The sequence below is a fragment of the Ictalurus furcatus genome, chromosome 27, assembly GCF_023375685.1.
Source record: "Ictalurus furcatus strain D&B chromosome 27, Billie_1.0, whole genome shotgun sequence".
NCBI lineage: Eukaryota > Metazoa > Chordata > Actinopteri > Siluriformes > Ictaluridae > Ictalurus > Ictalurus furcatus.
Genome location: NC_071281.1, coordinates 1,238,312 through 1,252,142, shown reverse-complemented (window position 1 = coordinate 1,252,142; position 13,831 = coordinate 1,238,312). Strand labels below are relative to the sequence as shown.

Here is a 13,831-nt window from a genome sequence, read left to right as displayed (position 1 = left end):
TTTTATATTTATATATTTTAAAACTAAGGTGTTAACTGGAGTCTTGTATCAGAAACATTCTACACTGAGAATAGCTGAGAGAGCACCCTGGGAAATCAGGACACTGGTGTTCTTAAGAGATTTGGAGGTGATTAACATTTGATATCTTCCTCAAAGCTGTCTTAAATCGACTGTCCATATCTCCAGGACATGAAACAAACGAGAAAAGACAAAGTCCATTAGTCCAGAGAACTACTAAATTAGTCCAAATCTAGAGACAGACACAAGGTGAAGCAGAAAACACTTTACATCCCCGTTACGCTTTTTGGAGATGCTCTGGAGCGCGCCAGGCTGAATGTCAAATGACCCCAAATCCCCTCTGCAACAAGTGCGTGCACTACATCGTCCATCAGATGATGTCCACCTCCAAACCACACGTCCAAACATGACGCCCCCTGCGGAGCGCCACCGGAGGGGTCTGAGGGGTCTGAGGTCTCAGCACGACCTGGGTTTGACATTCCGTTCGGATATAACGCGACGACGGACAGAGTGAATCGGAAGCAGGTTGAAAAGCAGTACATACCGTCTCCGGTGTGAGGTGCACGCTATAGGCGCGAGCGGGAAGGAAAACGGAAGCGCGGGCGCCTCGTGCGCGCGTGTACAGCTGACGCCTGACAGAGAAGCGCGCGCGTCTGCAACCGCGAGGAGAATTAAACCCGTGTAAAGATATTAAAATGCAGATGCATCTCGGTGGATAAACACCACACTGCGAGCTCGGGACTCGTTTACCGGATTAATGAGTCCACAGCAGCCGGTTACCGATATAAGCACGAGCCCCATGAGTGGTCCCGGGGGGGGGGGGGGGGGGGGGAGTAATTGGGACAGGACACAGGTACAACTCCTTTGAAGTGATTGTGCTTAATGTGACACTTTCAGTGTAGGCTGTAGAACCCCATGGGCCCTACACAGATTATGTATTTTGTATTTCTTTTAGAATTTGCAGACTTAACCCTCTACTGCATTAATTATATTTACATTTTAAAAAAATAAGGTTTCATGAATTTTTATTACTTTGAGTTGGTAAATTGTTGCTGTATAAGTATCATATAGTCAGAAACCACAATCACAAATCTGAATTTTCCAGACTATAAGAGCTTACACTTTTAAACTGCATTTAAAACTGTTTGCATGTCTTACCTTTAAGCAGTTTTGCCTAAATATTAAACAATTATTCAAATTAATGATTAAAATTCGTTTCGAGAGCCCTCCAGTGATCACTTTCAACATGCCATGTGACTGCAGAAAAGAAAGTACACTTCCTGGTCATGTGATATGGCATGCTTTTATGTCCAAATTAATGTCCCCTTTTTCCAATTACATAGAGTCGTTTAGTATCATTACCCACCCCCCAAAAGAGAGAGAAATTAATTTTTGCCATGGCAACAGCTCGCAGTAAACGGTTAACAGTTAACGTGGACGAAGCAGTGATTGAGATTTTAACATCCACATAAAACTAAAATGACTCACCAGGACTTGCTTTTGTAGAGCCACTGAATTCTTTTGGAATTCAAAAATAATCACTAATTCACAGCTCAATCCATTTTAAATACCTCTGAAGTACTCGTTCCAATGACCCCATGACCAGACAGTTTATTTTTTTTTAAATAAATAAAAAGTTGCTATGATTTGGTCCCCTTTTTAAACAGTGGGGAAACATGCTGCCACATTTAGATCTATAGAGCTTTAGTTGTGGTTAGCCTAGTGGTCAAAAACGGGAACTGCAACAAGCACTAATCAAGACTATGCAGTGCAGAACCATTTCTGCTGCAAGATGTATTGAAAAGATCTTAAGACTGGAAAAAAGGGGATTATGGAGTAGATAATGTCTGTACATCAGAAGTAAATCACCACCATACCCCTCACAAATGCTGAGGGCAGGGGAAAAAAAGAGCAAACCTGTGTCCGACTTCAACACCCCAATCTTTTCGACTAGTTTCAGGTCTTTTAGGTTGTTTGAGGTGTAGTCAGGTTGGACATTTTGCTGAAAACTGGCAATTCTGATTAATGATATTAGCTTTTCTTGTGCACCTCACAGAACAGTGACGGGGAAATACCCACCAATCAAAATAAGCCATTAGTCCACTATAATCAGACACCAGATACACAGGCTTGATTTGTTACATGTAGGTAAATATGACTAGACTGCTGGGCTGTAGACACCAAGTTATGACACAGTCTGAGGGTCACAAGCCAGGGGCAGACGCATGCTGTCTGAGGTACGAACAATAAAAATGACACTATTAGACATGTTCCCTCACACACATGGGGAAACCCTACAGGGTACCACATGATTTCCACAGGAAGGACACCATATAGCATAGCAGTGCGCAACACCAACCTTCTTCCCAAAACACGATCATCCTGAAGTCTTCAGCTCCAATCGTAAGCCACACCCACCCAATAATCTAATCATTACCTTGGTAAGTGCTTGATCAACTAAAACAGGTGGTGTTCAATTTTGTTTGGAGATGAAATAAGCAGGAAGGTAGAGCTCAAGGAAGAGGGTTGGTGCCCACTGGACCAGACTTGGACTCCTGCACGTAGCATAATCAGAGTTTGTGCCTCTCCAGTTCAGCATCTCACCTAGGTCCACCATCTTAAACTTTACAACACGTCATTGCTGAATGGATTATAAAGCTACAGCGTTTGGAATTCTCCAGCTCTGCTTTCTCATACAAGAGCAACACCTAATACAAAGCATCATCATCAGATAGATTAAAAAAAACTCATTTATTTTTATATACACGTAAAATATATATTTACACACATTATTAGAATGAGACAAGTCATGCTCCGTCCATAGGGATGGTATTGCGGCGGTGTGAGAGCTGCTGCATGGCCGCACTGATCTCCCGGCTCGTGATGATCCCGCGCCGGTTAGAAATAGTCAAGCGCGCGGCCTCCAGGCCTACTCTTCTTAAATGAAACGACGCCGCGAGCCTCGAATCCCCCACCAATCTGCAGTGAACAGGCTCGAGCTGAGCAAAAGAAAGACACAAGAGTCAACCATCAACACCTATATTACAGTTATGATGTGCATGCGCCATAAAACTCTACTTCCGGTTGAGCAGACTTACCTCTCTGCGTAGTTTATAAATGTAGACCGCGTGCGCGCGGAGATGGGCCTTTGCTCTCGGATGAGCGGCGCGTGACTTCCTCTTCGAGCGGACTGCTTTCATGGTAGTAGCGCGTGCTTTAGGGTCACGCTTGTGTTCGGGTCAATTAAAGCGTCAGTAACGGAGTAACAGGCACGCGCACTAATAAAGAGGCCTTAATTACGCGTCACCTGACCTAATGGCCAATCAGCGGCGCTGTTTCTCTCAAAGCGTCACTGAAGTAAATATAAGTAATTAAACATTTCCCCCTCTTTTGCTTTATGACATTAGGATGAATTCGGGTAAAGTAGGATAGTATGACTTGGCAGAATTTTGTTTCTGTCCTGAGAAGTGACAATCAAAACGTATATTACTAAACAAACAAACAAGAACGAATTCTTGATATATTCAAGGGGGCGTGGTCAGTATCATACAGGAAGTAGGAAAAACGACATGTTTTGCTAGGTGTTTTTTTTCCTCTTCTCTTCTTTTTTTAAACAAGGTTATAAGATAGTCATGCTTTATATATTCTGCTGATTAATGTTAAAACAGATTTCTTTTACTTAGCGTATTGTGTTTATATCATTTCAGATATTGATGTCATTGATGTTTCTGCTTTTTTTTTCCCTCATAGCACATTTAAGGAATTTAAATATGTATCATGTGGTGGGGTATTTTGTTGTATTAATTCCAAGAAAGCTTAGATAAGGTGGAAATTTAAAAAAAAAAAAAAAAAAACTGTCCCAATATACAGCACCCTCCACTAATATTGGCACCCTGGGTAAATATGAGCCAAGAAGGCTGTGAAAATTTGTCTTTATTGTTTAACCTTTTGATCTTTTGTTAAAAAAAATTCACAAAAATACTCTGCTCTCATGGATATCAAACAGTTGCAAACACAACACATGTTTATGAAAAAAAAATGTTTGTTAAATATAGGTGTGCAACAATTATCAGCACCCTTTTAGTCAGTACTTTGTGCTAGCTCCCTTTGCCAAGATAACAGCTCTGAGAGTTCTCCTATAACGCCTGATGAGGTTGGAGAATACATGGCGAGGGATCTGAGAGCGTTCCTCCATACAGAACCTCTCCAGATCCTTCACATTTCGAGGTCCACGCTGGTGGACTCTCCTCTTCAGTTCACCCCACAGGTTTTCTATGGGGTTCAGGTCAGGTGACTGGGATGGTCATGACAGGATCTTGATTTTGTGGTCAGTAAACCATTTTTGTGTTGAATTTGATGAATACGCTCAAGTTTGTTTTTGGATGAGAGTAGAGGCTTTTTTCTTGAAACCCTTCCGAACAACTTGTGGTGATGTAGGTGACTTCAGATTGTAGTTTTGAAGACTTTTTGACCCCGAGACACAACTAACTTCTGCAGTTCTCCAGCTGTGATCCTTGGAGATTTTTATCCACTCGAACCGTCCTCTTCACAGTGTGTTAGACGATATAGACACACGTCCAATTCCAGGTCGATTCATAACATTTCCAGTAGACAGGAACTTCTTCATTATTGCCCTGATGATGGAAATGGGCATTTTCAATGCTTGTGCTATTTTCTTATAGACACGCCCCATTGTGTGAAGCTCAACAACCTTTTGCTGCACATCACAGCTATATTCCTCGCTCTTACCCATTGTTATGAATGACTAAGGGAATTTGGCCTGTGTGTTACCTCATATATTTATACCCCTGTGAAACAGGAAGTCATGGTTGAACAATTTCCTGTTCCTAGTCACCCAGGAGTACTAAAAAATAAATGTAAAATATCAATGGGAATATACTTTAAATATATTTTACTCATATGAATTCATAGGGGTGCCAATAATTGTTGCACACCAATATTTAACAAAGATTTTTTTTTTGATAAACCTGTGCTGTGTTTGCAATTGTTTGATATCCATGAGAGCAGAGTACTTCTGTGAATCTTCTGAACAAAACATCAAAAGGTTAAACAATAAAGACAATTTTTCACAGCCTTATTTGCTCATATTTACCAAGGGTGCCAATATTAGTGGAGGGCGCTGTATGTGAATTCACGCCATTTAATTTATTATTTCATTGAATGATGGTAAGTAAAGAATGAACCCCATTCATGCATTCCAATAAAAGGCTTTTTGCTTTATTCAAGGGATTTTTTTCATCACATGACCACAATTAAACATCTCTAAATAATCTGAAAAATACAGCCATTGCACAGTCAAACACAAACGAACATCTTTACAGCAGTGTTGCACCCTTAATCCTGCACTGCAAATGTTATCCCTACTCTTAACATACCTGTTATAAACTGATGAGTCAGCGTTTTGGAAGCAGACATAATAATAATTCTGTGAGTACCTGGTTGTAAGGTTCCACATGGTGACTGTGGAAGAGGGGGCGTGGCCAAAGCAGGGGAGGAATCATGGAGAACAAAAGCAGGTAACCTGTGCTGCTCGGTGTATTGCAGTGAGAGAGAACCACGTTTCTTGGAGCTGAGAGTGGAGCTACAGACGTGTCCTGCTCTTTGTGTTGACTTTATGTTAAGTTGTTGACGTTTTTCGTTCGCGTGGAATCAAGCTGAAACGTTTATGTAATAATAAAATAAAGCACTGCTCTCTAAAACAGAGTGCTGTCATTCCCCCTCCCTGTCACCAGGGTGTCACGGTCATCTTCAGGGGTGGAAAATGTACTAAGAATATACACTCGTCTGTCACTTTAATAGGAACACCCGTACACCTGCTCATTTATGCAGTTATCTAATCAGCCAATCAAGTGACAGCAGCACAACATGCAAATACAGGTCAAGAGCTTCAGTGATCAAATATCAGAGTGAAGAAAAAGTATGATCTCTGGTACCAGATGGGCTGGTTTGAGTATTTCAGAAACTACTAATCTCCTGGGATTTTCTAGAGTTTATACAGAATGGTGAGTGAGTTTGGGTGCGTCTGTTCCCATGATATTCACAGAAGTAGAACCTGATGTGGTCTTCTGCTGTTGTAGCCCATCCACCTCAAGGGTTGATGTGTTGCTCATGCTGAGATGCTTTTCTGATCACCACGGTTGTAAACAGTGCTTATTTGAGTTACTGGAAGCTCGAACCAATCTGCCTGTTTTCCTCTGACCTCTCTCATCAACAAGGCGTTTCCAACCACAGAACTGTCACTTACTCGATGTTTTTTGTTTTTCGCACCATTCTCTATGAACTCTAGAGACTTGTGTGTGTGAAATTCTCAAGAGATCAGCAGTTTCTGAGATACTCAAACCAGCCCATCTGGTACCAACACCCATGCCACGCTTAAAGTTACAGAGATCATTTAATGTTTGATCATTACCTGAAGCTCTTGACCTATATCTGCATTATTTTATGCATTGTGCTGCTGCCACATGATTGAGTTAGTGTATACTTAAGTAAAAGTATCAGTAATGTGCCAAAATCTTACTGGGTCCACATCCTTGCCTCCAGTCCTCCTGATACTAGCTAATTATGTTAACTACAGGAATTGATGCTAGTCTAACCTGGCATTAGCAAAGAAAACAGGTTAATTAGTTAAATATAGCCAATTAACGTTGGCATGTTTAGAGACTTAACGGCAACTCGCCTCCGCATGCTTTATGAAATAACATCCTTCATACCTTCTACCTAGGCAGAGCAGCACACTACTGCTAACTACTACTAACTTCTCACAGGAATCATACAAATAACCAGCAACTAACCAATCATACAAATAACCCACCAAACAATTAGCACCAGAATCACTAAGCACATCACAAATATTTCAATATACAGTAAACATACTTAATGTGCTTCAAGGTGAGGTTTTCCTTTACGGTTCAGAGGTCTGGATAAAATGCTCACATTAAACCTTACGTTAGGAAACATCTTGCGGTTTGGTCACATCTCTTCAGACACCGATGAAAAACAATACTGACTGAGTTGTTGGTTTGGTGGTATTTTATGCTATGTATTTAATGTAAACATGAGTATAATGAATGTATTTTATTATATTTTTTCTTCCTTCCAAGATATTTGACCTCCTGTGGATAAATCACATACACATACATACATACACATACACAGATGTAATGAAAATACCACCAGTGTTTCCTTATCTCCCTCCACCCTTCCTTATTAGATTACATCCAGCTTGCTGTAGCTTCAGATTATTACTAATGCCCTCTTACTATACTCCTTGCCAAATGTAAACTCTTTTATTTTTTGAATGAATAATAAGCAATACACAAAGCAATATATGTCTGTATGAAAGATGAGAATACTGTAGGTGTAACACACATCTAAAGACATGAAATGACATGACAACTAAAGGGCGAGAGTGCCACTTGTGGTGGTGTAAGCGGGAAAAACAAATGGGGCAGTGTGTCACGTTAGGTGCATTTCTTCATGCAGAGCAGAAGCTCCATGCGGATAGCGATACGTGTGTGCCAGCCCAGAGGGATGATTCGGATGTAGCGTGCCACAATGGGAGGACGCAGCAGGTTCTGGACCGAGGAGGAGCGATCAGAATTACCGTAAAACACCTGCGAATGGAACAGTAGTCAGCAATGGTTGTCAGTCCCATACGATCAGGCTCACGTTCCTAATAAGTTCCTCAGGCCAGGGTTTCATAAGCATTGCTCCATTTGATGAAGTATAATCTCTCTCAGTTCAATAGACACGTTATCTTTTCTATATCTACAGCTCATTCGTAGGGACTCGTATGGCACGTACGTATCGGCCCACGTAATCTAAGACTCATTTTAAACAGATTCAAATCACGTTATCAGTTAACAAAGAAAAACATGTATAATTGTCGATTTAGTCTCTCTGTAAAGAGACGTTTATTTAACGTTGTTGGAAGACTCCAGCTTTCTGCCACTGGACAGTCCACGATTTGGAGGACTTTCAGGTTTCCGTTCAGATCTGCGTTATTATTTTGTCAAGATTAAATTCAACCGAGAGGAAAGACGAGCGCCTGTTAATTAGGAAATGTGCTATAAGAGGAATAATACACTTCTGGATGTGCTTTCTGGAGCTAGTGCTTGGAAAACCACCCACCCTGTTGTTTCCTGTCTGATCTTTGTAGTAGATCCAGTTGAGGTTCTCATGGACGCGGTACTGCACACTGTACTTGGTGATCCACTCGTCTGCATCGCAGCGTCCTTGGGTAAGGATGCCAGACACCACTTTCACCTCCTTCAGGTCAATCTGCAGCCACTGGTTGGTGTCCTGGTACTTAGACAACCAAGCACACCTACAGAAAGATAGAGATAGAGAGATCGTTTGAGTTTTTATGTAAGGTATAAAACATAACAGCCCTCACTGTAGATAAAAACCCCGGTAGAAACCGTTACAGAAATTCATATGGTTTCCACTACAAATACCATTAAAACCATTAACAAACGTAGTGTCTTTTGAGCCATGTGCTATTAGGATTTAATGGTTTGTATTGGTTTCCACTAGACATAATGTAAACATGCCACCAATAGACCCCAACACATTAACAGTAGAGACCCAGAAGTACCATTATAGGTTCTATTAAAAACAATACAATTCCCATTAAAACCATTAAAACCATGACGTTCATAAGACAAAGCAACAACAACAGCAAGACACAATTTGTCAAGACTTTCACATACTGAGAAAACTTACTTGCTGTTACAAAGCGTTGACACTGGAGACTCCTTCCATAAATGTTAAATAAACGTCTCCTTACAGAAAACGTCACCTTATCAACGATTCCACGTTTTTTCTTTGTTAAAAAACGGCACATTTTTAATCCGTTGATTATTAGTATCAGATTATATGATGTCCACCATTCATGGTTACTATAGAAATGATAACGTATTAGAACGGGCGCATTAAAATAAACCCATCATTGGAATTACTGTCCGAGTTGCTGTTATAGAAACGTAATCTGATGTGAGAATCGAACAATTTTAGCATTGTGGGATACCACGGCGAGATCTGCTAAAACCCTGCAGTCACTGTGGATGTGAAACAAGGTGAGTCACTGCTAATCTGGGATAATCTCATTTAATCTGGCATAATTCCTAAAATACTATTTGATCGTTGGTTACGTTTTCCAAAATAGAACGATGACTCGGCTTTTCCAAGAGCATTTGAATATTAGTGTCAGAACACGAGTGTGCGCATGTGCCAGGTGGGTTTTTGGTCTGTATTGACGCTTGTGCTTCTGGGAATTAACGCCCGATAACCAAAGAGTCTTCTTTATTAGTTCGTAAAAAATTTTTAAATTCCTTTCATACCACAGCAATTTCCCAGATATTGTAATCAATGACGTCGTACTTTATAACGATTTATATAACCGTAGTAATGTTGTGTAGTAATGGTAGTACTTATGGCGCGTCCGACGTACGGGTCCCTGTGAACGAGCTGTTACTGTAGAAACCAGAATGTGTTAGAAGCCAGCACTTCTGTCAGAGCTGCTGTTGTGGAAGATTATTCAACACATTTTGACCAATCAGATTCAAGAATTCCACAGTGCTGCATAAAGTATAAAAAGGTTTCTTGGACACAAAGCCTAAAACAGAATAGTGTTACAGAATTGGGATACAAAAAGAAAAATCTGTTCCTTTTAGAAGTCACACTCACCCAAACCCCTGGCTGTTAAGTCTGGCCTTGGTGGGAACCCATGAGGAGAACCAACCCGTGTACTGCTCTTGATTAGAGCAGCTGATTTGGTCAGGAGTGACGGATCCAGCCTCGAAGCCCAGGGGTCTGTGATAAGGGCATTCTGGGAAATAAACCTTCATTAGTCCATTTCATATCAATATCGAAAACCATAAACAAATGCATTTAACAGTACAAATAGAGAATGTACAAGTTATTTTAGATAGTTCCGTCAGATATGCTAAATAACCAGCTAGCTAGGAAGCATTTCTTTCAGAAGCACAATGAAATGGAAACCAAGAATGCTTTTTATCACGTCAGAATTAAACGAAACGAAACAGATCTACTCTGTGGGTTAGAAGGCGTTTATGTTTATGAATATACTACATACTGTATTCGGTATATGGTATACAGTAGTTTCAGTCTTCCGTAGCTAGCTTATACGTAAAACAGGTCGCTAGCTAGCGAACCGTTGATATCAGTTGTCAGTATTGTAGCTGAAATATTGTTGTTGTTGTTGTTGTTGTTGTGAGTACATATTAATCACTGACAGTAACATGTCGAATAATATAGATGCTTAACAATGGCGTTTTCGTTACTTAAGTAAGAAAAGCTGTGAAAAAGTGTACAGTTCTCTCAGTTCTCAGACAAACTGTCCAATAATACACAAAGGTAATGCCTGCTAAATAAATGAATGAATTTGTTTCAATTCCAAAATCATCTCTAAAAGGACTGTGTGTGTGTGTGTGTGTGTGTGTGTGTGTGTGTGTTTAAATCCTACTTTATAGAGTGGCCCAGTCTTTTCTACAGAATAGCCTACAGAAAAGTTCTCTGTAAACCCCGGACATCTCCGTGCTGGTATCGTGTCTTTTTTTTTTTTTCTTCTGTAAAAGCTACACAGGATTACAGCCATGACACAGAAACTACCCAAGCTAAAGCTCAGCGCCTCCCTGATGGATGCTGAATGGAGCTTTGTTAATCTCTACATGGCAAAAAAGTGCATCAGTGTTAATCCTGTCGTACCAACGCCATGCTCATGTCCTGGTCTCGTGACTCTTTAATCCTTAAAGCTTTGCTATGTAGAATGCGAGGTTTTGATGTAGATCAAACGTGAAAGCTCGACAGATGCCAGCTTAAGCTCCTGGCTTTTATAAAATATATATATAAATAATAAAATATTTTGAAATGTATGATCTCTTTCTCTTTATCTGTCTTTCATTTATTGGGGATTTTTGTTAAGTCATTTTTCCTGTATGACCATTATAATGATCACGTCTTATATTTATGCATTAATAGTTATGAATTATGAATGTATGATGTGAATATTAGATACTGGTGTATTGGACACCAGTCCACTGCGGCTCACCCACCTAGGGACAGTCCATCTGGAGGAATTACTACTACTACTACTACTACTACTACTACTAATAATAATAATAATAATAATAATAGTAATTCCTCCAGGTGGATTGGAATGCATTTTTATGCTTTTCAAATATGATTTTAAATGTATTTTAATGATTATATATAAAGAGAAAGTGCACATATAGTGGGCTGGGACAGAAAAAACTGCTGTAGAGGTGCTTTAAGTTTTAAGTATTCTATTCATTCATTAATTACATGAGAACATTTCGAATTCTTTCAGCTACGGTGCTTCCAGAAGGAACCGTCATATTCGACACTGCGTAATCTTGGCATTATATCCCTATTTGTGTTACTCCAACTGGCAAATGTGTATGCTCTCTCTCTCTCTCTCTCTCTCTCTCTCTCTCTCTCTCTCTCTCTCTGACTGTCTGTCTCTGTCTCTCTCTCTCTCTCTCTGACTGTCTGTCTCTGTCTCTCTCTCTCTCTCTCTCTCTCTCTGACTGTCTGTCTCTGTCTCTCTCTCTCTCTCTCTCTCTCTCTCTCTCTCTGACTGTCTGTCTCTGTCTCTCTCTCTCTCTCTCTCTCTCTCTCTCTCTCTCTCTGACTGTCTGTCTCTGTCTCTCTCTCTCTCTCTCTCTCTGACTGTCTGTCTCTGTCTGTCTGTCTCTGTCTCTGTCTATCTCTCTCTCTCTCTCTCTCTCTCTGACTGTCTCTCTCTCTCTCTCTGACTGTCTGTCTCTGTCTGTCTGTCTCTGTCTCTGTCTATCTCTCTCTCTCTCTCTCTCTCTCTGACTGTCTCTCTCTCTCTCTCTCTGACTGTCTGTCTCTGTCTCTCTCTCTCTCTCTCTCGCTCTCTCTCTGTCTCTCTGTCTCTGACTGTCTGTCTCTGTCTCTGTCTTTGTCTGTCTGTCTCTCTCTCTCTCTCTCTCTCTCTCTCTCTGTCTCTCTGTCTCTGACTGTCTGTCTCTGTTTCTGTCTTTGTCTGTCTCTCTCTCTCTCTCTCTCTCTCTCTGTCTCTCTGTCTCTGACTGTCTGTCTCTGTCTCTGTCTTTGTCTGTCTGTCTCTCTCTCTCTCTCTCTCTCTCTCTCTCTCTCTCTCTCTCTCTCTCCTGTACTGGGGAATCAAAAATGGAGCATTGGTGTCTGCTGGCTGTGTAGCGGTGGGAGGCATCGATGCCTCACACAGTGCAGGTGAAGCTGTGAGCAAATGATTAATTACTTTCTAGTGCGCCACCTGTGCTGCCCGCTTCCTTTCACACACACGTCACGCTCACAAATCGCTCTGTCTCTTTCAAAGGAACAATGGCGTTCCACATCTCAGTTCGTAGCCTCAACGCTGGAAGTCTCAGTTGGATGTAAATTCAAATGTTTACTTTTTCACAAGTAGTCCATTAAAAATTTCAGTTGACGGCAAATTGCTACAGTAATCAACACTGGGGCATCGTAATGATCAATTATTGATTATATTCCTTCAACAGTGTGTCGTATCATGGCTTATTCCTTACAAATAAAGTGAGAAGCTCAAAAACCTTTCAGATGTGTAGTACACCAATGAGACCCACACACACACACACACACACACACACACACACACAAATGAGGATCCCTCATCATTTTCGCCCACATACTGTTTCTTTCCCTCTCACCTGGCATGCAGTGCATTTCCTGGATCCAGGCCGAGCTAGATATGATGGACGTCGTCTCGGTGGTGGACTCGTCTGCGTCACAGTCACAATTGCAAGCTTTCGTTGTCCAGCTTTCATTGTCTTCGATCACCTGCTGACCGACAAAAGAGCTGATCAATGCACCAGAGTGTCTCATTTGTCTTGTGCCATTATGTTAAAACATTGAATTGGGAATTAATAATAAAGAACTTGAACCCACCTGCTGAGAAAGACTTCCTATAGGAACTGGGAGCAAAATAAAAGCAAGAATTTTCAAACATTACATGATTTATTGTGTCGTTAAAACAGGCTCAATTATAAACTTTTTTTGTACTGTCAATGCCTGGAATATTATAAGACTATTATATATTATTAGGAAATAACTAATAATATAGCAAATATAACAAAAGTTCCTTAAGCCAAATGGCCACCTACCTTCATTGATCAGCAATAGTGTGAAGAAGAAAACTTTTACAGCTCCGTATTCCATCTTGCCTTGCGTTTGAGTGGTGCAAAATCCCGATAGTGAATCCACTGGATTACAATAATCCACTGAGTCCTAATGGCCTTGTCTAATACTCTTTATCTCCACTGGGCTCCTCCCACAGTTCCTTAAGACCTGCTCATATAGCTGTTCACACCATGGTCCGCTCTCACCTTCTACCAACAGCGGAGGAAAAGCTAAGTAATAAACCCCCTGAAGTTCAGTTCAGGCCCGTCACCCCCTGTGACCCAGTTAACGCTCCAGTGCATGCAATTAACTCAACCCACCCTCGGCCAACAATTTTACGCCGCATGGACCATATAACTATGACTGCGGCAGCTTGTTTTTACGTATTGATATTAAAACTGTTCCTTTTACTACTTAGCTATCACGATTAGCCTTCTCTTTTGAATTTATAGCAATATAGTTGTAAGATATATATATATATATATATATATATATATATATATATATATATATATATATATATATATATATATATATATATTTTAAATCCCATTTGTTTTGGACCTTTATGTCAATTTTTATACTATTTATTTAAATAAAAAAAAAA

The 13,831-nt window shown here is 40.5% G+C and overlaps 2 protein-coding genes across 2 annotated transcripts; both read right to left on the bottom strand.

The window, feature by feature from the left end:
• Nucleotides 1–2,825: 2,825 nt before the first annotated feature.
• LOC128602583 (histone H2B.1, sperm-like) lies at nucleotides 2,826–3,422 on the bottom strand. Its single transcript, XM_053616468.1, has 2 exons — nucleotides 3,117–3,422; nucleotides 2,826–3,017 (listed from the first exon to the last, which is right to left on the bottom strand). Exons 1-2 carry the CDS (start codon nucleotides 3,216–3,218, stop codon nucleotides 2,826–2,828), a joined length of 294 nt encoding a protein of 97 aa, XP_053472443.1. The 5' UTR covers nucleotides 3,219–3,422.
• A 4,070-nt stretch (nucleotides 3,423–7,492) lies between these two features.
• On the bottom strand, nucleotides 7,493–13,001 carry rs1a (retinoschisin 1a). Its single transcript, XM_053617207.1, has 4 exons — nucleotides 12,756–13,001; nucleotides 9,727–9,868; nucleotides 8,170–8,365; nucleotides 7,493–7,652 (listed from the first exon to the last, which is right to left on the bottom strand). The coding sequence occupies exons 1-4, from the start codon at nucleotides 12,928–12,930 to the stop codon at nucleotides 7,500–7,502; spliced, it is 666 nt and encodes a 221-aa protein (XP_053473182.1). The 5' UTR covers nucleotides 12,931–13,001; the 3' UTR covers nucleotides 7,493–7,499.
• Between the last annotated feature and the right edge of the window lie 830 nt (nucleotides 13,002–13,831).

Excerpts from the sequence above, each read along its gene's own strand:
- LOC128602583 (XM_053616468.1), bottom strand. The coding sequence starts at position 3,218 with ATGAAAGCAGTCCGCTCGAAGAGGAAGTCACGCGCCGCTCATCCGAGA. Across the intron at positions 3,018-3,116 it reads TTTATAAACTACGCAGAGAG|CTCGAGCCTGTTCACTGCAG; the intron begins GTAAGTCTGCTC and ends TCTTTTGCTCAG.
- rs1a (XM_053617207.1), bottom strand. The coding sequence starts at position 12,930 with ATGAGACACTCTGGTGCATTGATCAGCTCTTTTGTCGGTCAGCAGGTG. Across the intron at positions 8,366-9,726 it reads CTTAACAGCCAGGGGTTTGG|GTGTGCTTGGTTGTCTAAGT; the intron begins GTGAGTGTGACT and ends ATCTTTCTGTAG. Across the intron at positions 7,653-8,169 it reads ATCAGACAGGAAACAACAGG|GTGTTTTACGGTAATTCTGA; the intron begins GTGGGTGGTTTT and ends TTCCATTCGCAG.